The sequence below is a fragment of the Poecilia reticulata genome, chromosome 5 (genome assembly GCF_904066995.2).
Source record: "Poecilia reticulata chromosome 5, P_reticulata-male-v2, whole genome shotgun sequence".
Classification (NCBI taxonomy): Eukaryota; Metazoa; Chordata; class Actinopteri; order Cyprinodontiformes; family Poeciliidae; genus Poecilia; species Poecilia reticulata.
In genome coordinates, this window is record NC_088834.1 from 21,950,605 (window position 1) to 21,973,466 (window position 22,862).

At 39.5% G+C, this 22,862-nt stretch overlaps 1 protein-coding gene across 4 annotated transcripts in view; it reads left to right on the top strand.

Annotated features, from left to right (window-relative positions):
- LOC103464920 (arf-GAP with coiled-coil, ANK repeat and PH domain-containing protein 3) overlaps nt 1-22,862 on the top strand; it is a 56,338-nt gene extending 33,476 nt beyond the window's left edge. The window contains exons 5-26 of one of the 4 annotated variants that reach the window (XM_081607285.1): nt 341-399; nt 1,379-1,562; nt 1,727-1,771; nt 1,880-1,975; nt 2,770-2,844; nt 3,871-3,882; nt 8,691-8,803; nt 9,313-9,364; nt 9,573-9,673; nt 10,642-10,753; nt 10,856-11,088; nt 11,660-11,729; nt 11,915-12,009; nt 12,452-12,672; nt 12,777-12,869; nt 13,045-13,134; nt 13,735-13,958; nt 14,781-14,890; nt 15,385-15,495; nt 17,086-17,147; nt 21,274-21,323; nt 22,582-22,862. In XM_081607285.1, the coding sequence (XP_081463411.1) occupies nt 341-399; nt 1,379-1,562; nt 1,727-1,771; nt 1,880-1,975; nt 2,770-2,844; nt 3,871-3,882; nt 8,691-8,803; nt 9,313-9,364; nt 9,573-9,673; nt 10,642-10,753; nt 10,856-11,088; nt 11,660-11,729; nt 11,915-12,009; nt 12,452-12,672; nt 12,777-12,869; nt 13,045-13,134; nt 13,735-13,958; nt 14,781-14,890; nt 15,385-15,495; nt 17,086-17,147; nt 21,274-21,323; nt 22,582-22,650 (2,277 nt within the window). In that variant the 3' untranslated portion in view covers nt 22,651-22,862. The remainder of the gene's footprint in view (nt 1-340; nt 400-1,378; nt 1,563-1,726; nt 1,772-1,879; nt 1,976-2,769; nt 2,845-3,870; nt 3,883-8,690; nt 8,804-9,312; nt 9,365-9,572; nt 9,674-10,641; nt 10,754-10,855; nt 11,089-11,659; nt 11,730-11,914; nt 12,010-12,451; nt 12,673-12,776; nt 12,870-13,044; nt 13,135-13,734; nt 13,959-14,780; nt 14,891-15,384; nt 15,496-17,085; nt 17,148-21,273; nt 21,324-22,581) is intronic. The other 3 variants (XM_081607286.1, XM_008409330.3, XM_008409331.3) reach the window with 3 other exon arrangements.

Below are 22,862 nucleotides of genomic sequence, written 5' to 3' on the forward strand. Positions count from 1 at the left end.
AATGGAGGGAAAATAGTTTTTTGTCAAGACGGAAAGAAAACAAAAGGAAAAGAAGAAAACGCGGTGGGAGGAGAAATGGAAATCCTAAGGTTGACAGGAAGGGAAATGTGAGGCCAAAAATCTGTTGATGCAGCAGCTGAGTCTGTGCACATGTGTCCTGCCTCTCCTTCCTCCTCAGCCTCACCCTGTGGCATCTTCTGCTCTCAAAGGCTTTCTAGTGCCATCTTGTGGTAACACCTAGCCACTACAAATTCATGTGCCGTAATCACCAATCTCTACGTAAAGTGAGATATTTATCTGCTGCTTTAATGTGACTTGTTGTGTTTGTGTCGGCGTACAGATTTTGTTTGACCAGGCTCAGAGGTCGATCAAGCAGCAGCTTCATACCTTCATTAAGGAGTGAGTAACCCAGCTGTCTCCTTGCGGAGACGCTTTGTTCGTGGTTGTTTGAAAATGTCTCAGATTTTAACACATTAAAGCCACAAAGGTCACACATTTTCCTTGGGATTTTATGTAACAGAGCAAGACAAAGAAGTGTCTAATTAAAAAAAATAAAAGGTTTTAAATTGTATCATGTATTTATTTTTGGTCATTTTAACTTTTCCGTACACACGTTTAAAAAAAACTAATGGGGAAAAAAAGACAAAACTAATACAGAAATAGATTAATGATATTTAAATTCCTGTCAATGGCAAGAACACAAAATGCAGATTGGATTCCACCTAACATCACGTTTTTATACATACATTTTTAACTCCTCACAACAATTAGTCCACACATGAATCCCTCTAACTGAAGTACATCTGTTTTAGATATTTGTCCTGACCTTTTTCTCTTAAATCATAGTTTTTCTTTATTTTCAAACCACATCTGCATATGCCTTGCAAGGAGTTTATTGTCATCGTTGTACATAATCAGTGCTGTTCTGAGCTCTACTAAATCACAACATTTTTAAGTATGCAGCCCATTATTCCCAATTGATTTTATTTGTAAATTCTGAAAACTATACATCATATTTATTCACTTTGCACTCCTAATCAAGTGCCTCATATTTGTAATTATGACATGGCAAAAAATAAAAATAAAAAAGGTATTTGCACAAAACAACTGTCAGGCTGTCTGTCTGATAAACACAATAGACACTTTACAGCCAGAATAGTCACCTACTCTGCTGTGTAACAAAATAAACATTTTGCACATCAAACCTTTTTTTTTCTTTCTTGTCAATAAAAAAACTTTGATATCTGTACTCTGCATCTGTAAGTGCTTGTCAATCATAGTCAAATTCCTTATTTGTGCAAACGAACTTGGTCAACAAAGCTATAGTGTCTATAGTTTTAAAGTTGTACTTGGGATGCTTGTGCTGCGTCTGCCTCAGAGACATCCGTAAGTTCAAGGACACCAAGAAGCAGTTTGACCGCGTGCGCGAGGACATGGAGCTGGCTCAGGTGAAGAACGCTCAAGCACCGAGGAACAAGGTGCACGAAGCAGAGGAGGCCACGCAGGCGCTCATCCTCAGCCGCAAAGCCTTCAGGCACCTCGCCCTGGACTATGTGCTGCAGGTGAGACTCTGCAGATCATGTTTTCAGTATTGTCCAGTAGGGGGCACTCACACTCCACGGCTGCTGAGGCTTGTGTGTCTGGCCCAACAAATCAGATCAGATCACCTGTGTTGTTCTCAGATTAGGATCTAAATCTGCTTTTTGTTGCTGCTGTTTTTGTGTAGATTAATGTCCTTCAAGCTAAGAAGAAGTTTGAAATCCTTGATGCAGTAAGTAACTCACACTCTGAGACATTTGCAGATGATCAGCATGTGTCCTTTCTTTGGTTTTGAACATCATTTTGTGACTGTTTAGTTTTCTTCCCATGCTTCCTTAAGATGCTGTCCTTCATGAGAGCCCAGTACACTTTGTTCAAGCAAGGCTTCAACATTTTAGATGAGATTGACCCCTACATGAAAAAGCTGGCTGCACAGGTATACAGTAGTCTTATTCACAACTTTCAATGTATTCTGTTGGAACTGTGGTCCAAAGCAGAGCAGTGAATTATTGTGAAGTGGGGAGAAAAGTTATGTTTATTTACAAGTAACAATGTGGACAACTATCCAGGAATATCTTCATGACAAAGCATGTGGGAAGCATCATGATTTCTTCTGAAAAATATAGACAAGTTTTGTGTTGGTTTTATACAAACTTCCCCAAATTTCCACATAGTAATTCAGTTACTGTGTAGAAATCTTAAAAAAACAAACAAAAAAACAAAAAAAGAACATGATTTATTATTTTTTTTAAGTTAAAAAAACCCCCACAAGTTTAAAAAAAGCGTGATTTTTTTTAAAAAATTTGGATTAGAAAGCTGGTGAGTTGATGGAAATCTGAATGCAGCTAAATATGGGACAACTTTCAAGATTCAGTCTGTCCAGCAGGACACCAATCACAAACATACAGCCAGATCTGCAGAGAAATCATGTGGACAAATACCTATTCACATGTATGCTTGGCCTAGTCAAAGTCTTGATCTAAGCAAAACTTAAATGAACTACCACACTTTTTGATGAACGTGTCGAAAACCCTTCACACTTCTCCCCATTTACAGTTGCGCACTAATTGTGTTTGTCCGTCACTTAGAATCCAAATAAAGCATAGCTGCCTTTGTTTTGGTAAATCTTCAGGTAAACTAATACTTCGTCTCTATGGATAAAAGCGGCAAATTAAAAAACAAAGAGGTGAGATGTAATCTCCGTTTGACGGCTTCTGCTTTATGTTTCAGTTGGACCAGCTGGTGATCGACTCTGCCATGGAGAAGAGGGAGCTGGAGCACAAACACGCTCTCATCCAGCAGAGGGTGAGAAAACAACACCGCACTTGTTTTTAGCATCACATTTTTTTTCTCCTCCAAACATCTGAAGTGAAACAGAAACATCTCCAGCAATTTTTTATTTTATTTTTTATTTTTGCATAGTCTCAATTAACAATCTGGGGGATTAGATTTGTTGCTTTATCAGCGGTTTCACTCGCAAAGTTAATTCTTTGTTGATTTTATCAGATTTTTATTTTTTTTTGTTAAACTTTCCTTATTCCTTCTAAGCTTGTTGGTCAGTGATGCGTGCAATTGAAGACACAAAGCAAACTTGAAAAGATAACAAAAGATTTATCTTCAATTGGCATGAAAGGTTTTGATAAGCCTTCCAGAGAAGCTCTAAGGTATTTTGTTTTTATCATCTATTGTGTTTTCTTTCTGATTTCAGTGAACCGTTGAAAGGAATGCAGGATATTTTTTGACCTTCGAATTTCAAAGTAAAAGTTCGCATTTGAAAAGAAAATCAAACATTTCTGTTCTAAAAATCTCTCAAGTGAGTGAAAAGTAGTTCCTTTAGCCCGGTCCAGCTCCCGCTCCATATTCAACATTCACATTCATGCACAGATGCACAAAAAAAAAACATCCATCTGTTAGGGAAGGCAATGCCAACTACATGCCTGTTTTTCCGCCTGACTTGGCCCTTCCCGGTGATCGATGTAGTTGCCCATTGAAGGCATCCTGCCAGACTTGACAAACAGCCTCGTGCCCTGCTGGCCTTTCAGCAACCTCTTCTCTTTAATCTGACTCACTTTAGCTCTCTATGCATACTTTTCGCTTGATGAAATATGAAAAAAAAACAAAAAACAGAACAGCCCATCAAGGAATTTTTTTTTACAGCTGTTTCCTGGATAGACAAAAAAATGTTAGAGAGCAGTCTGAAAACCTGTATTACACTGTATATTACATTTAATGCATTCAGTTTAAGCACTAATATTTTAATAATCATATTCTCTGCATTTTTTTGTTTCTTTTTCTCCATGCTAACGTGCGGCCTTGTTCTTCCACCTCCAGACTCTGATGCAGGTGAGTTTGCAACCTTACCAAAAAATAAAGCTTCAATTAGAAACTTTTACATCTAATAAAAGTGTTCTGGTTTGGCCGGAGCAGTGAGGACGTCTACTAAATGTAAATTTAGTCTGGCACCTAAAGTTAGTAAATGAAACGTTTTCAATTTGGATTTTTTAAATATTTGTCAAGTATATGTTGAATTTTTATCATTTTTTTTTAGTGTGAGTTTTTGCTGCTGCATAAAAAAAAAACGTATTTTCAGCCTTTGTTTCCATCTTCACAAAGAGAAGATGAACTTACTCTTGCAAAGCTTTATAAGAGCCTAAACACGTTTTGTAAATGTAGCAATAGAAATTAAAAACTACTGCAAACCAAAACGTTTTGCAGTAGTTTTAGGACAGACTTTTAGCGGCAGGATGATCAGGGCTGTGCTCTGGTTTGAGATGCTGTCCTCAGTTAAGCTACAGGTTTGGTAATTATGGTGCCAGAGAGGTCGATTTGTTGCCAGCGATTGTGGGGATGTGAGCACACACGATGCCAGCCTGCCTCCGCTCCCTCCTTCATCCGCTGCCAGCTCCGGCCAAAGTCAACAGATGGCATCATGAGGTGCAGCAGGGCGCTGAATGTGAGGCTGAGTGGTACAGACGGAAGACAAGCAGATAAAGGGAGATTAGGGCTCGACGCCAGCTGAGTGTGACGGAGAATGAAGCTGTGAGGAAGAGGGCGTCTTCCCGCTAAAGTGGCTGCTTCTGTAAAGGTCTCGCATTGTCTGTCGAAGGGAAGTGCGAGCCAAACGGCATTAACGCAAAAATGTTTTTGCACAACAGCCTGAGGAGATGTTTAGACAGATCGTCTCCTCTTTCTTCATGCTTTTCCTTCAATAATATGCAAATGCGGAGCAGCCTGAGGCACAGTCATGAAGCAGCAGATTTTTTTGAATTATAGATGCTGACGTTCTTTATTAATAGGTCTCTAAGTTACTTCAGATCAGACAAAAAAAAGAGATTTGTTGGGGAGTAAAGTTAAATGTGAATGTTTCTGCACCCTCTGGAAAATAGAAAAATATGAAAGTTTCTTGTGGTATTTTCCAAGACTGGAGGAGGATAGAAAAAATAAACTAGATTTGTTTTCTTCTTTTCTTTTCACTTCCCTCTTTCAAGGTCTTTCTTTCTTTCTTTCTTTGCTCCCTCGCTGCCTTCCTTCCTATCTTCCTTCTTTCTTTTTTCCCTGTAGAAAATACATTTCTGTTTGTACAGTTGAAATCTGTCAAACTCTGTGTTCTCAGGGTTTTTTTTATACAACTTGTCTCTCTCTGTAGATACTCAGATACTCTTTCAGTTTAATGCCCAGTTTCTATGTGAGCAGGACTTTGTGTCTCCCAAGGGAACCGATTCTTCACCCTTCCTCCTCCCCCATTTTTTTTTTTACCAGTAGAAGATTCTGGATCAGAGAAATGTTAACTGAAATAAACACAAAAGATTAAAAAGACACTCATGTGCTGAAGAGTAAAAGTCTTCTGGATGTAGTTTGTGGCAGTTTAAGCTTGAATCTGAAGCTGCATGTGAATCTAGTAGTTTTATTCTGAATCCTGACGCAGCATAGAATCGTCATGAAATGCAGACTTTTTGCTTACAGGTATTTAAACTCATGGAGGCATTTAATTGGACGGTTATGTCACGTTACTAATGTCCTTTAGTGTCACAGTTATTGTGACTGACAGGAGAGGTTCTTCTGCTGCAGCAGCTTTTACATAACACCTCAGAAAACAGCAGAAGGTGCTTATTAATGTGGTGCTCTTTAATGAAGTTGTAATAAATGGCATGAATGTCAGTGAATAACAATAGCTTCTGATTCACCGTCACGCAGGCACACCTGTTAACCGCAGCGCATGCTAGTTATTCACTGCTAGCGAAAACACAAAATCTTACCAATAATTTTTGGTCCAGCTTCTTGTGCGAATACGTCAGTGCACTTGAAATACGACAAAACTAATTCACAAGTAACCTTTCGGCAAGATGAGGGAGTTTGTTTTAAGTCAACAATTCTTTAATATTGAGGAAAAAAGGTGCTGGTTATAAATCTGCCAGTAGAACAACATATTTTTCCCATAAGTTAAAGAATAGTTAAACAAGCTCCTATGTCATGCTGAAAAGTTCCTCGTGAATTAGTTTTGTCTTATTTCAAGCGTACTGAGATGTTTACACGTGAATTTTTCAGATTGGATGAAAAGTGTTTATGATTTTGGACTTGAAACTTGACCAAAATCAAAATATCGTGTGTTTTTGCTGTGTATCTAAGTACCAAAATTAAATTAGATTCTATCAAAGCTTCTACTACGGGGACGCATTCAATATGCATAACTCGACCTTGGTGTTGTTAAACTGGCCGGATTCTGCAAACTAAATGGGTTTCGCTCTGTCGGACCCCTGGTTCTGCAGCCTCCTTCCCTCCAGGCACTTTGCGCTCCAGATTCTTGCAGGGTCTCGGCTGATTTAAGGTGGGAAGAGGGGTTCTCACCCTGGTGCTTGGGGAGCAATAATATCAGCTTGATTTAACAGCAACAGTTTTCAGAGCTGCAGACAGATGGAAAGCTAACTCCCCTCAGCGCACAACGGGCCTGGGGATTGGTGCGAGGGTCAGAGGGGAGCTTTAAATTGTGCTTTAGGGCAGAGAGGAGAAGCGAGACATGCAGCAGAGAAAACCCCGCTTCCCCCTCCTTTTTACCCGCTGCAGTAAAATGACACGTTTGATCTCTCTCTCGATGGGGTCAGCGGGGCACGAGTGTGGCAGCTGTATGGTAATGAGCTCCCGCTCCACATCCACGCGGCGAAGGCTGCTAGTCTGCTGGCAGGTGGCGCAGTGTGAAGGATCGGCACGAGCGCGCTGCTGTCGCCTGACAGACTCTCATCTGGACTTGTGTGGGCTGGCACGCCTGACCGCTGGGTCCTTTAGGATACACACAGACATTTGTTGCTCTGTTTATATTAGCTGACTTTGTTGTTGCTCATAATGTTGCTAGATGTCAGTTTGGCGAAAATGAAGATATTTGGCAGGCTGGACTTTTTGCTGGTGAGGATCATTTTGGATTCTTTGTTTCTATTAGAGCTTTCGTTTGTTGCACTTTCGTTGCTCTGCATGATGATGCACCTGAGGTTTTCCAGTCATGCTTGGCTGAGAATTTAGTATTTAAACTCATTTTTCCGTCATGTTTTTGCACGTCCCTCTGATTATGAATGGGAATCAGAGGAAAGTGTATGTTTTGATGATGGTTTTTATGTAGATATAAAACCTTTCGGTATGTGCCGTGCTGTCCAAAAATGTTGGTATCTTTTGAACTTTTCCAAATTTCAGGACTGTACGACCACAATCCTCAAGAAAACAATCCATGGTTTTCTAAACGTTCTAAACTTATTCAGCATCTTTGAGTCATTGCTTTGTAGAACCAGCTTCTGTTGCAAGTGTTTTGGGGTATTTCTCCAGCAGCCTGGCACGTGGATAAATTTTTTTACCCTTTTTTTTTTTTATTTTTGCTAATATCTGGCCATATTGGATGAAAAGTGTTTATGACCTGGAGTTTTCACATATTTGCCACAGATTCACATTTAGATTTAGGTCTGGACTTTGACTAGGCCTTTCTATCACATGAAAATGATTTGATCTAAGCCATCAGGAAGGTGAACCATCCCATCTTATAACAGGATTCTCTTTCTTTCTTCTATTTGGCAGAATAAAAACATCCTCACAGCATAATGCTGCCACCACTACCTCACACCGTGCGGATGGTGCGTTCAGGCTGGTGTGCAGTGTTGGTGTTCTGCTGTACATTGTGCTTTACCTGAAGGCTTCTTCTGAGATTGAATCACAGACATTTTTTTTAGTAATCAAGTGACTTCTGAAGGCCTTTGGTTGTGCTGCATTATATTATGAAGGAGACTGGATTCCAAAGACATGCCACAGTTATTTTGGAAGCCATGTATTGTATCATTTGTCATTCTATTAGCAATTATGTACTGTTCTATCATATAAAATCCCCCAAAAAACATGCATTGTAGCTTGTTGTGGTAACAGGACAAATGTGGAAAATATCTAGGAGTGCGAATACTTTTGCAAGACACTACACCATCAACTCTTCAGAATTGCACACAGCCTACTACTAAATCCCTCAACAAAACAACAAACATTATATTACTTTCCACATGTGAGTCTTGATTTTTGGTACTGATTAAATTCAATCAACTGGAATTGATACTTTTGTGGACACTCTGTGTATGCGTGTGTTTCTGTGTATGTGCGTGCGTGTGTGTGTGTGTGTGTGTGTGTGTGTGTGTGTGTGTGTGTGTGTGTGTGTGTGCGTGTGTGTGTGTGTGTGTGTGCGCGTGCCCAACCTGCCATATGCTCAGTGTTACCTTACCGGGGAACAGAAGCTATCTAACCGAAGTGAAACATAATCACAGTCTATGTAAAACGATTTTTTTTTGTTTTTTTTTTACCACGCTCAGCAACTGTCGTCTGTCTCTCAGAACTTTGTTAAGACACATAAATGTTTTTAGCAGAGCTCCAGATGTGATCCTTGCCATGCCGCCGCTATCTGCTGTAATTTGATTCAGACAGGCTGCACAGCAATATCACAATTAAATGCGGTAGTGTGAATCTGAGAGTTTAAACCTGCAGTTTTCCACGGTCTAAACATTCTGGCTGAGAAAGTGACTCGCTGACCTCATGAGAGACTTTGTTTTACTACTAATCACCAATCTAATTGAAGCTCGATGGGGAAAAAAAAGAAAGCCAGACCTCAACATTTTTTTCACATGTTCCATCTGCAGGATTTTTCCTACGATGATCACAAGCTTGAATTCAATGTGGACGCACCCAATGGGGTCGTCATGGAGGGCTATCTGTTCAAGAGAGCCAGCAATGCTTTCAAGACTTGGAACAGGTGAGGAACTAAACACAATACGTCACTTGTGAATATCTTCAGTAGTCATGGTTCTATAATAGTTTGGAAAATGCTATTTTTACACTTTAATCACTTTAAGATTTTTGAATGTTGTGTCCTTCCTTTTTCCTGCCTTCCTTTCTTCCTATGTTCTTTTAGTTTTCCCTTCTGTGTCCATTAATTTTTGTACATCCTAAATCCCTTTCTTCACTTTGTCTCTCTATCATTTCTTTCCTTCATTACATAGCAAATTTCTCTCTGCGTTCTTTCTTATTTGTGTGCTTTCTATCTAGTGATCTTCCTTCATTGTGTTATTTTTTTGTTTCATTTCTGTCTATTCCTTAATGTTTACCTTTTGCTTCTGTCCTTTCTTTCTTTGGTTTTTGAATGTTCAGTTTTCACTGTGAAATCATATTAAAAAAACCTGCTAACTTTGAAAATCTACATTTTTATTTATTTTTTTTATTTTTTATTGGGAAATCACATTTGTTGCATTTTTTTCCCATCAGGCGGTGGTTTTCAATCCAAAACAGCCAGCTGGTCTACCAAAAAAAACTCAAGGTAAAAGTAGCTTTTTTGTTCTTGAACTAGTTTCGTTTTAAAAAGAAATATTTCCCTCGCACAACAAAACCAATACGTTGCTTCCACAAATTCATTTGTATTAGTCATTTGGCAAGGAATGGAGGATCCCTGCACAGACTTGCCTGAGAAGTCCAACCTGCTCTCTGCCGTCTGTGGTTTCTGTGATACTCTTTTCCTCCGCCAACAGGATTCTCTGACGGTGGTGGTTGAGGATCTGAGGCTGTGCTCAGTCAAACCATGTGAAGATAATGAGAGGAGATTCTGCTTTGAGGTGGTTTCGCCCACAAAGTAAGTGTGTTAGTGTGTGTCAAACAAAAGCAGTTCTCTGTGGTATAAACACAGCTGGTGCTGCTTAGATTCCCTTTCAGCTCCTAATTAGCTTTCCATTAAGATGAAGCTAATTAACTTTGAAGGTAATGCACACAAGGACCCAAAACAATATGCTTTCCGGTCATTACATAAAAAAGAAATGTAATGTGGGAGAAGCAACGGCATAATGGGAAGTTTTAGAAGCGAACCGAGAACAAATCGGTGGGATTTGTCGTTTGCTTTTCGTACAGCACTATGTGTGTCACAGTTTGTCTCATTTAGTGAGATAAATAAGCAGTTTATTCCTGCAGCTTCTGCTACAGATCCATTTTGGATTTTGAGGCTGTGGTTTATGGAAAACTTTCAAACTTGGGATTTTAACTTGAAGGTATCCTCTACGTTATTCTAAGCTAAAAGTTGGAACAAACGTCTGAGTGAGACTATACACAGTTAATCCTTCATCAATGAACGTCCTTCAACATGCTGTGCCAAACAGATATTCATATAATTATTCGGTAACACTTTATGTGAAGACTGACGTGGCGCTCTCATTAACACCTGTCATGAATAAAGTGTTTACGACATTAAGTGTCTCTTGGTAAATAATGGCACAAGTTGAAACTTTAAATGCAACTTTGCATTAAATCTTGCAGCCTTATACGCAGCCCTTCAAAGTGTTACCCGTTTTTTTCTTTTTACTTGGCTTCATGAGAAACAAAACAAACTGCCTTATCAATGAGGTGATCCTTAAAAATAGTTTTTAATTAGGTGATATTTGTTGCCAAAATATCAACCACTGTGAGTCAAGCATATTTACTCATATAATTTTTTTCATATTTCTTTACCACAGAGGTAATTGTCTCATAGCAAGCTGTGACATAATTTAAATGGGCTATTACCATTTACACCAATCAAATGAGGCGTGCTTTATGATCTGGCGTGTGCAGGAGCTGCATGCTGCAAGCAGAGTCTGAGAAGCTGCGGCAGGCTTGGATCCAGGCGGTCCAGGCAAGCATCGCTTCTGCTTACAAAGACATCGGCGACAACTATTACATCGAGGTACAATCAGAGAGCGACCAAATACAGAAGCAAAAAAATTCAGTTTATTTCAAATCATTTCTGGAATGTAAGCAAATCTGAACATCTGCCTCGTTCTGCAAGCGTTTGGACCGGACGGCTTCACCGTCCACCAGCAGCATCGACTCTGCCAGCGAGCCCCGGGACAGGGGGGAGAGGGCGGACAAGGCTTGCCGGGGCGGCGGAGAGAGTCTCCTGCAGCGGGTGCAGAGCCTGCCAGGCAACGAGCTGTGCAGCGACTGCGGCCAGGCGGCTCCGTGCTGGGCCTCCATCAACCTGGGCGTGCTGCTTTGTATCGAGTGCTCGGGGATCCACAGGTATTTGCATGTTTGAGGAATCTTACGTTTGCATATTGACATACTCCAAAACCAGCTTTTCCAGTTTGCCGTTGCTTTTCCAAATTCTTCCTGGTAGCCAACCAACATTAAACTGTTTGAGGAAAATATGTTTTGATCACATGATGGGAAGACAAATCTTTACAAATATTCTGTGTTGTTCTAGTCTGCTTTATTTTACCATCCATAAAAATAAAAATGTTTAAGTGTCGATCCCTTAACACTTTAATTTACCAACATTTCACTTGTAAAAGCACAGGGGTATTATGGTACTTAATCGAATATATTTTATTAAAGATAATGAACTAGGGCACACTGTTGCAATCTACAGTTTCAGGAGCAGTAACTGCATTTCAAAAAACTTCCATCCGTGTTAAATATAAAAACTGAGATTTTCACAGAGATTCCCTCAGAGTGTAGTAGACAATCTTTAAAGGACTTTGACATATTCCGCTCCAGGCAGTAAAAAAAAAAAAAGTGGGATTAGTTAAGAATATAGAAAGAAAAACTTTATTCGGTTTTATTCCATCTCTTTCCCTTTTCCCATTTTCAGGAGTTTAGGCGTCCATTTCTCTAAAGTGCGCTCGCTGACATTGGACTCGTGGGAGCCAGAATTACTCAAGGTGCATCTCTCTCACCAGTTTCCCCGCAGCCCGTTCTGCGTGTGCAGCATTCTTTCTTCCCAGTGGTGTTGCAATATTAATTGGCACCAGCACATTGCCACACTGCTACATTTTTAATTACTCCTTTTAAATTTATTTCCTGTCTGGTTTTCAACTTTGCCCCCCCCCTTGTGTTTTGCATGCAGCTCATGTGTGAGTTGGGAAACACTGTGATCAACAACATTTACGAGGGAGCCTGCGAGGAACTGGGAGTTAAAAAACCAGGACCGTCTAGCTCGAGGTAAAGCCAGCTCCAGCGAGGAAGTTTGACTGGAAAATTAGAATGAACACTTATTTTGTTGATGCATATTTTTTGGTCACTATTTTCTGACCTGATACAGATGGTCGTGGAAGACCAAGGAGGTTCCCGTACCATACTCCAGTTCAAAATATCATTAAAATATATGCTATGTATTGGTAATAACTCAGCTAGTGGTTGAGATTTCAGTATTTTCAGCTCTTTGTCCTCCTTGTCTGATTGACTCCGGTTGCAAATATCTGACCGTAGAGCACTAAAAGTCCACAAAACAGTTTTTTCAGTTTATTTTTATACATTTAAAATAATAGCAACATGTCACTATGTGTCAAAGGAAGATGGAAAGATGACATATTGATATTAAATAAATTTGATAGGAAATTGTTCTACTCTGTGCCCGAGATGATACTTACTCGCCTCCCTCTAGGCAGGAGAAAGAGGCCTGGATCAAGTTTAAATATGTTGAGAAACGCTTCCTGAAGAAGCTGAGTGGGACTGAGGCGCTGGTGGAGGGAGAGAGGAAGTCCCGCCCCTGGATGGTGAAGAAATGCCAGCGACACAGCAGCTCTGTGCGGGCCCCCAACAAGGCGCGCAGGAAGTACCACCGCTACGAGCCTGGCAGCGCCTCACCCGCCAACCTCACAGCAGGTCAGTGAAGAGGTTCAAATATCCATCATCACAAGCATAAAGCAAAACCTTGCTTTATGCATTTTTCAATTGTTTTTTTTTTGGGGGGTTTTTTTAAACTGCAGCCGCTGCAGCAAAATTTAGACGGGACTCCCTGTTCTGCCCAGACGAGCTGGACTCACTGTTTTCCTACTTTGACACCGGCTCTGGTCCTCGCAGTAAGTCCTCAACTTGGATAATATAATGTATAGAAAAGAAAAATTCTGTCGGTTTTGCTTACATCAACTGCAGTGAGTTTGGGCGATTCAGTTCCAGCGCGATGTTTGTGTTTGCTTAGGAGATGGAAATTGTGCGTGTGTAATGATTAACGTGTCCGTGGCTTGGCGATGCTTGGCCCTGCAGGTCTCAGCAGCGACAGCGGCCTGGGAGGAAGCACAGACGGCAGCACCGACATCCTCGTGTTTGGCAGTGTGACGGAGGAAGGTAAAACGAGTACACCTGTTATTAGGATTTCTATTTAAGAGCTATAACTAAAGGAGAAATTTTAAAATATTATTTCTAGCCTTCCTGCTGTGAGTGTTCGTTCTTTATCGTATGTGCAACGCGAATGTGACACTGTTTGTGTGAGAGAGTAATCGGTTAAAAACAAATTAATGTAGGGTTGACATTCTAAACTAGCTTTTAGTGTTTTACAGCTACCTAGCAGTTCTTACAAATTGTGTAAGAACTGCTACACCACAAAAATATATCGTTTTTTTTTTTTTTACTTTTTGGTTGGCAGTCAGGACTGATAAGGGGAAGGTAATTTCATTTATATGGCACATTTCAAGGCAATTCAAAGGGCTGTACATGAATTAGAAGGAAATACAACAGCAGACCAAAGGAAAGAGCAAAAGAAGAAAAAAACTAAACAAAAAGTATAAGATAACGATAAAATATGAGATAAAGCTGAAAAAGGGCCCAATCTGATCACTGATCATTTTTTTGTGCATCTTGAAGAGTAAAAGGGAGCTTGAACACTATTTATTTTGTGTTTTATAAGATTAAACTTTTAATGGCCATTATTCGTTTGCTCACTAACAGAAGAGGAGTCGGAGGAGTCCTCCAGTGGGGAAGTGGAGATCGAACAGGAGGGGTCTTCGGATCCCGAGGATCCCAGGGAGTTGCATCCTGGGGCGCTGCTCTATCGCTCCTCTCGTCTCCATAATTTGCCCCTAATGGCAGAGGCACTGGCGCACGGTGCTGATGTGCACGCTACCAACGAAGAAGAGGAGGGAAAAACGGCTCTCATACAGGCTGTGGTCGGGGTGAGAGGCTTTGCAGGCTCAGTGTTAATAGAAACATGCTTAAATATATTTTAGTAGACACTGTGATTTAAATGGAAGACGGCGCAACATCTGTTGTGTTTGGTCCAGTAACGCCTCACAGTTATCAAGCGGATGTGTTTTGTGATTATTAGGTGTCAGTATCATCATTTCTCATTTGAAATGTCCAGGAACGTATCAGGGATTAAACAGGTTTCCTACGTAGTTTTGAAAAGTTTGTAAATGGAATTTATTTTTATAGTGTTTTTTTTATTTATTATTATTTCTGTATAAATATGGAAAACTGAAAATTAAGTCTAGAAAAAGATTTGGCTTTCAACGCTTCATTCCATTTCCTATCATATAAATTGTTTTTTATTTATTGTTTTTTATTTTAAAACAATAAAAGAATAACTTGCGGTTTTTACATCCGTTTTTATCTGATAGCAGCCTTTATCTTAGATTTTATTGCATCGCAAAATGAGTTACTGTTTTAATTCCGGTATAGCTGTGAATCATTTGCATCTTTTTTACGGTTCGAGACAACTGGAAATTTAGTTATAAAAATTTAAACAACTGGTTTACTTGCCAGAACACGAATAGTTGAAATTTTTAGTTTTTATTATCATCTTTATTACATATCTCAAACTGAATGTAAACATGTTTTGACAAATTTCACTTGTGCGTTTGATATGTTACAAAGAACATGACTTCCCCTCCATTTTTTGGGCTTAAATACTGTTTAAAGTCAGGCTGTGTGTATGTTAGCTAATAAGTGATTAGCTTCCACAAAGTGAATGGCATCTCTGTCTGATTCTCTTCCAGGGCTCTTTAATCGCTTGTGAGTTCTTGCTCCAGAACGGAGCTGATGTGAACCAGAGAGACATGAGAGGCAGGGGTCCGCTTCACCACGCTACCTACATGGGCCACACTGGGTAAGAGGCTTTCAGAGGAATAACTACCTATGAATCACCAACCAGTGTGTGTAAGAAGAAAATTGGGATTTAAAGGAAATGTCTGATGGCTTTCAGGAAAGACTCAAGTTTCCAGAAGCTAGTGGCTCATGACGTGGTTTCTGTTGTTGCTCATGAAAATGTTTCTCCAGATTACATTTGAGTCACGAGATTCAAAACTTTCCAGTTTGGTCTGTCTTCAGTGTGGCAATACTGTCTATAACATCAGTAGGACCAAAGTCAGCATGTCACACTTGAACCGTGAATCATAAGTCTGTCAGTTGGCTTAGTCATTGTCTCTCATGACCTTGCATCATTTTGGGAAATAGCTATGAAATGTTTGTAAACATTTAAAAGAAGAAGGGGTGGATAAAACATATTCACTGACAAATCGGTCACTGTGCTTGTTCCGTTGTTCCTTTTTCCATGTGTTTGGGATGATGAGCTTTTTGTCCCTTTCTGTCTCTGTTGTACAGTCAGGTGTGTTTATTTCTCAAGAGAGGAGCATCGCAGACGGAAGTGGACGAGCAGGGCAACGACCCCCTCAGCATCGCTGTCCAGGCTGCCAACGCAGACATCGTCACGCTGTGAGGAATTACAATCATCACGTGCTTTATTAGTAATCACCTGCTGCTACTGTCCGAATTATTAATGGGAGTTTTTCCCACCAAACCTGTTCTGTAACTAAACCGGTGCTAGAACTTTGAGTTTCCACATCAACACACCGACTCACTGAAAAGCTGAAGATACCTCGGCACCAAATTCACAACTCAGCAGTAGTAGAAAGAAATGCGGTAACACTTTATTTGAAGGGGGGTGAATAAGACTCTCATGACACTTTCTATTTTTTTTAAGGTTTTATTGGCTCTAGTGGCCTTTTTATTTGACAGTTAATTGACAGGAAAGTGGGTATTGAGAGAAGGGGAAGACATGGGGCAAAGGTTACCAGGCCGGGATTCGAACCGGCAACAGTCGCGTCGAGGACTGAGGCCTCCATATGTGGGTTGTGCTTAACCCCTGCGCCACCACAGCACACCACTGTCATGATACTTTCATAAACATGACATTACACCTGTCATGAACATGAATAAGCCTTCATGAATATTTATGACTGTTGTCATAAAGCGTCATTCGGTAAATTATGACACTTTTAATACAAAGTTGACATTATTCAAAATGCCTTTGTTATGACAGCTTGACATTAACCAAGAAATCATTACTGTTTAAACTTTACCTTTAATAACATAGATACCTAATTTTTAAAGTGCAATCAGTAATACTTTTATAACAAATTTATATCAGTAATGATTTCTTGGTTAATGTCAAGTTGTCATAACAAAGACATTTTGAATAATGTCAACTTTGTATTAAAAGTGTCATAATTTACCGAATGACATTTTATGACAACAGTCATAAATATTCATGAAGTCTTATTCATGTTCATGACATGTGTTATGTCAGTCTTATTCACCCCCCTTCAAATAAAGTGTTACCAGAAATGCTTTGCTTGCAATAAACCTCTCTGCCAAAATTCTAAATATAGAACTCTTTTATTGAAAAACTGGTTTAACTGGTTCTTTTATTGGAGCTGCCTTGAGCACCAGTGAATGAGTTTTCACCAACAAAGATTCTTTTAACACTGTGACTGAAATAAATTGAGCATCTTTACTGATCCGTTTTAATAGTTTTCTGTAAGAAACCTCTAATTAAAAACACTACAACACAATCACATTAGCAATGGGTCATTAAACACGTTTAAAATCATAAGAACTGATTTTTATCTTAGTAACAATTAGCTTTAAGAAACCAGCAACTGATTCCTTAAGTCTGACAGAAACTTTCAATTGATTTGATATTACATTTAACCTTAAACTGCTGTATGAATTACCACAGCTATAATCATCAGTATGTTATATTTTTAGCAGCAGCCGGAATAATTGCTGCTTTTAAATTAAACCAGTTTGATCAATTATTATACGTTTTGCTTTACTTTTCTGTGTAATTACAGTGAATCTGTGGTATTTCTCCTATAGGCCACACCGTTAAAATCAAATCAATCATTTCCTCCCTTTGTGTGTCTATTTGCACTTGCTCTTAATCTCTTTTTAACCCATTTCTTTCACCCCTTCGTCTCTTTCTGCCCCTCTACTCCTCCTCTTCCTCCTCCCCTCCTCCAGGTTGCGACTGGCGCGGATGAACGAGGAGATGCGCGAGGCGGAGGCTCCGCTGGGTCAACCAGGTCAATATCCAAGCAGCAGCCCCACTGAGCAGCAGTATAGGAAGTGCATCCAGGAATTCATCTGCCTCAACATAGACGAGAGCTAGTGGTCCCTTCCTTACCTGGGAGCATAAACTCTGTTTTTTTTTTTTCATCCAGACTGAGAGGCGATTGGGTTGAAGTTGCCCCTAGACAGTGATCTCAAGTCAAGTGTAGATCTAGATCTTACAGGCAACTTCTTGCCGATGGGGGTGACCGAGTGGGCGGGACCCCTGATGGAGCTGTCTAACTCTACTGACTATATAGACGCCACCTCCATTTTCCTGCTTCTTACTTCTTGGCGCCACTCATGCTTGTTGCTGACCACACTACATACACTTAAGCTAACTTCTGCTTTTTGGCGTGGTTCTAACAGGGTTAATCTTCTGAGTTCACCGAACGCTGCGCGCTTTGAGTTGATTTCTGGCCCTTACCTCTGGGGGGATCTAGCTGCGTTAATCTTCCACATTCTCTATCTATACAGACCATCTGCCTGACATCCCATTCAGCCCATCTCTTCTTTAACAGAGATGTAACTATAATCGTATTTAGAGGACTAGAAACTGTGTACTGTGGCATGAGGTTACAAATGGTATCTGTTCAACTACTAAAAAAAATAAATAAATAAATAACAATTTAGAAGCTACATTGGAGGTGCCAGGGTAGTTTACTGTGACAAAAAAAATGATACTGAAGGGCTTGTGGAGAAGAGTCCTTGGTCTGCTGTGTAAGATACGATGTGATATGACGAGTGAGTGAGCAGGAGAGCAAGAGTTAAATGTGTTTTTTTTTATATTATTGAAAGAAACTGTGCACTTTTCCCATAATAAAGTATTATTATTTTTTGCTTGTTTTACATTGTTCATGTCTAGATTATGCCTATGTGAGAGGTTTTTTTTTTATTTTTATTATTTATCATACCAGAGAACCAGTGCAATTCATCCTGGAATGCAGTTCCTGTCTGCATATATCTAATGATTGTCATTTTAATCCCAAAGCTAGGAACTTGTGGGAGACGATAGGGAATAGCCTTAATATGCAGTTAATAAACTTTTTGGTATCTGGGGACACGATGCTTTTTGCTAAATTGCACAAGCTTTTGAATTGAAATTCTGTTTAACTGAGTAAACTATGAAATTGCAGCCATTAATTTACTGACTTGTAAAAAGTACATGAGCCAACAAACCAGAGCAGGAAGCTTACAGTGCACTTGTGCAGCAAGTACTTGTACTCCTCGACCTCTTTCTTACGTTGTGACGTTACAACAACGAACATCAAACTACTTGATTGGGATTTTATGATAAACCAAAACAAAACATCATGCATGTTTGGAAAGGGAAGGAAAATGTTGTATCAAGTGCTTTTTATTATTATTATTATTATTGCAAATAAAAATATTAAAGATGTGGCATGCGATTGTATTCAGCTCTAACTCAATGCTTTGCAAAACTAACTTTCGCTGCAGTTACATCTTCGGTTTTATGTTTTTACCAACTTTCCAAAACAGCTCAAACTTAGTCTGTGAACATCAGTTTTCAAGTCTTCTGTAGGTTCCCCAATCAGATATGACCTTTGACATGGCCATTCTAACTCATGAATATACGCTTTCCAAACCTCCACATTGTAGCTCTGACTACATGTTTAAGGTTGTTGTCGGGCTGGAAGATGAACGTGCTCCAATTTTAACTCTTTACGGCCTGTAACATTTTTTCCTTCCAAGTTCGTCCTGTATTTAGCTCCTTCTATCTTCCCATTGACTGACTAGCTTCCATGTCTAAAACAGTATCCCCACAGCATGATGCTGCCATCACCATGCAGTAGAATTGGTGTATTCAGGGTGGTTTTTAGTGTTTGGCGCCGTGTGTGCAGGGCTCTATTTTGCACCATCTTCCACAATTTTACTGATTCTCCCATATGTGGTAAGGTGTGTGGGGAAGCTGAAGTTGGGGCTTCATTTGGCTGTACTAGAGATTCCTTTGTGCCACTTTTCTAGAAGAGTCGAGATTTGTAGAGTGAACAGGTCAGATGTCAGATTCTGCAACCAGAGCTGTGGAGCTCTTTCAAAGGACAGCTTAGTATTTAGACTGAGAATAAAGTACTTACTGGTATATTTACAAAAAAAATACAAATGTACCCCATTCTTTGATTTTTATTTGCAAGAAAAAAGTTGAAATCGGTCTTTTCCATCCAATTCCCAGAAACGCATGCCGCCTTGCGTCGGTTTGTCTCAAACAATGAAATGTTTTAACAGGTATAAATACTGTTGCAGAGCACTGTATCTTCACTTCCATTTCCATTCCACCTTCTTCTGTTTAATGCCATGTGTTGAAGACGAGTGACTCGAGAGACTGTATATGAAAAGACCTCCAACTTCCTGTAAATACTCATGTATGTTAACCTATGTGAGGAGATAACAGAGCACCTTGTGTGGTCAAAGGATCTGTGTGTCTGGCTTCCCTTCCTGGTCAGTACTTATGATATTCTATGTATGCTTTTTGCCAGAATTACTATTTGGGGGAGCTCGGCATCGTTTGCATTCTAACGCATGATGAACACATTTTTTTCTGATGACTTTGTGCGGTGCAGTCCTGTGGAACGAGCATGCACCACCATGAGAGCCCGCTGGTCTCCGGTGTCCTTTCTGCACATCTGTGCCATTCCTCCATCCCCACAGCTTCGAGGCTGTGGCCTCTGTGTCTCTGTATCACGGTGGTTTCCTTCTTTATTTTTTACAGCTGTGCTTTTATTTTCCTCTGCCAAAGACTTTTATAAAGGGAACGTGTAGATACAGAGTAGTCCTGCCTTGCTCTGTGAAGCAGCAGAGATGTAGAAAACACTGTCGGTGCCCTCCGAGCGAGGTTCCAGAGAAGTCCTGATAGATGCAATAGTTGAGTGTACTTCGAGTAGAGCCAGGCTTAATGGGCGGTGTGAACCTACTGTGACCAAAACCGTCAAGGGCCGCCGCCTTCAAGGAAGTATTAAATGTTTTGTGTCCATTTGTGTGTATTGACTTAAGAGTGGTTCAAGGTACCGTCGAAAGGAAATGTACTGTAAATAGTTTGGGTGTGTATTTTATCTTGATGCCAGCTGGCTGCCTCTCAGCATTCTAACACAGAATCTGATTAACTGATGATGTTTTATGTTTGTCTTTGTATTGTGTATAAAAAAAAGAAAAAAAAGACACATGTCAGATGGAAATCACTTCTAAAGTACTTGGAGGCATTCTTCTGGTTCCTTACATTTGAATATTTTAGGAATACTTCTTGTCTTTAGAAGCACTAAGGGAAAAAAACAATGCAAATAAACCTGAAATCCCTGAGAAACTAACCCATGCTTCCTGCTTCTTGCTCCCATTGTTGTTTCGCAACATCCTCCCAACATGACACTTTCATAAATATTGTGGTTGGAATTGTAGTTTATATCTTAGTACTATTTTTCAGCAATTAAAGGTGTTGGGAGAATGTTGTTTTTTTCTTTTTTTTTTCAATCAGATCTCGCCTGTGTCAGGTTTTTTTTTTGTTTTTTTTTTTTTTTTACGGTAAATTATTTACATCATTTGAAAATAAAATTCCTACTAAACTGTGTAAACTCACCCCACAATTGCTGCCAGGAAAAGTTGCTTTCAAGTTTAGGAAACTAAAAATGACTATAAAGTATTTTTATTTGAAAAAAAAAAAAAAAAAGTTGAACCTGAAAAATTAAAAATGAAAATGTCAAGTTTTAATCTGAACTCTAAAAACACAACAAACTGATTTAAAATAGAAAGAAATGTTGCTAAAGTTTACTCCAGTTTAAATAAAATAAGAGTTTTTAGTTGTTTTTGCTTGGTGGATTTTATGTTTGAAACTGAAAGAAACTTGAGCACCACTTCCTACTTTTTAATTTATTGTTTTGTTTTTCACATTTTAAGACCAAATCTGAACACTCAGATTCAAATCTAAAATGTTCTTATTTTCCTTTAATTATCTACCACTTTTAGACTTTATTTAGCTCCATTCGCATGACTGAAAGATATCTCATAAATGACCGATTTTTCATTTTATACCAAAAATGTAACACGTGTCCATGTGTGGAAATAACCCATGACTCATTGCTTCTGTTGCCACAGGTGTTTTCACAGGCAGCAGGAAAGATAAACACAAGGATGTTCGGGATAGAGTGAGTGAAGCAATCTGGGCCGTCTGAGGGCGAGTGGGATCTTTCTTTCTGATCTGGTGATGTGGGGGGTGATTGTTCAGATGCCTTGGTTTGCAGCTTCTTTACCTGAACATTTCTTCATGGAGAGTCTTTGGAGTGCTTTGCAGATCCGTTCATGTTCTGCAGACATTTTCACATTTTGTCAGATGACATCCACAAATATTGGCAGGTTCTTTTAGATGGGCATAGGCTTATTTTCCAGCATTTAAACAGTTGTAATTCCACAATTTCTATGTTTTTAGCTAAATTAATCTTCTGACCAACTCTGATCAACTTCCCGTTACCTGCCGAAGAATTGGAACCCCACAGCATGACGCTGCTACTACCATGTCTCATGGGTGAAACATGGTAGTAGGGGCTTTCTTTCAACAAAACAAAACCTTTCAACAAAACCTTTCTTCTTATTCTTCTTATATTACTTTCACAAAAAGGACTCTTTTTACTTATTTTTGAAGGGGACTGATTGCACAATTATTTATGGGAAGCACCCGCTCCTCTGAGTCATTCCCACTTTTGGATTTTTTTTTTCTATGTAAAAAAAACATCAAAGTGGCCTTTTACTTACACTTTACAAACATGTACCATTTTAATAAAAAAAACCTTGAAGTTTGTTGTTGAAATGTGACAAGATGTGAAAAAAGCTGCGTGAATTTTTGCGTTGCATTTTATAAGGCTATTAAGTGCACCCTCTCCGACCTTTTCTTGGAGTCTCAGAGAGAAAGCTCTATCGTTAACAAGATAAAGTAGATCAGAATGTTCCAGTGTTAAATTGAAATATTATGTCGTTCCTCCATAAAATGTGAAATATTCTGCCTACTGTGAAATCACTTCTGATTTTAGATTTAACCTAATCAGAATGGCATAAATATTTAGGTCACTGGTAAGTAAGAAAGAGCAGGATGTGAACTTCTCATGGGAAATTAATTGAGGTGCTGACAAAAGAAGAATGGGTGTCACTAACTACTCGTTTCTCTGTAGCTCTACATTCGCTGAAACATGAAACTTGTATGTGAGAAGGAAGGCAAACTTCACTTCGTTACACTCTGTGGGTTTTTTCTCTTTAGGTGGTTGTAAATGTTTTCGGGGATTTCCTCCTGAATACTGAAGAGAGGTATTACTTGGTGGGTTTATGGCCTTTGAAACAGACGTGGTGAAGGTAAAAAAAAAAAAGTGTTTAGGTCTCCATGGTGTCGCATTGATTTCAATGTTCCTTTTACAGGTGACATCTCCAGTGCTGATGTCTTTCGCGAGTTTTCTGTCCTCGCGTCTCTCCAGCCCGAGAAGCTGAGGAGAAGAAGCATACAGTTCAGCCAGAAGCTGTAGTGACCGACAGACCACCGCTTCGATTCCCATTCTTTAGTCAATATGTGTTAAAATAGAAGCAGTTGAACTGAATGTTTCATATTACTTACATTGCTTGACTCCTGTTTTTTCTAGTAAGGTAGCTCATAATACATGGCTAAATATTTAAAGGACAATAAATCTAGCTTCTGCACAGTA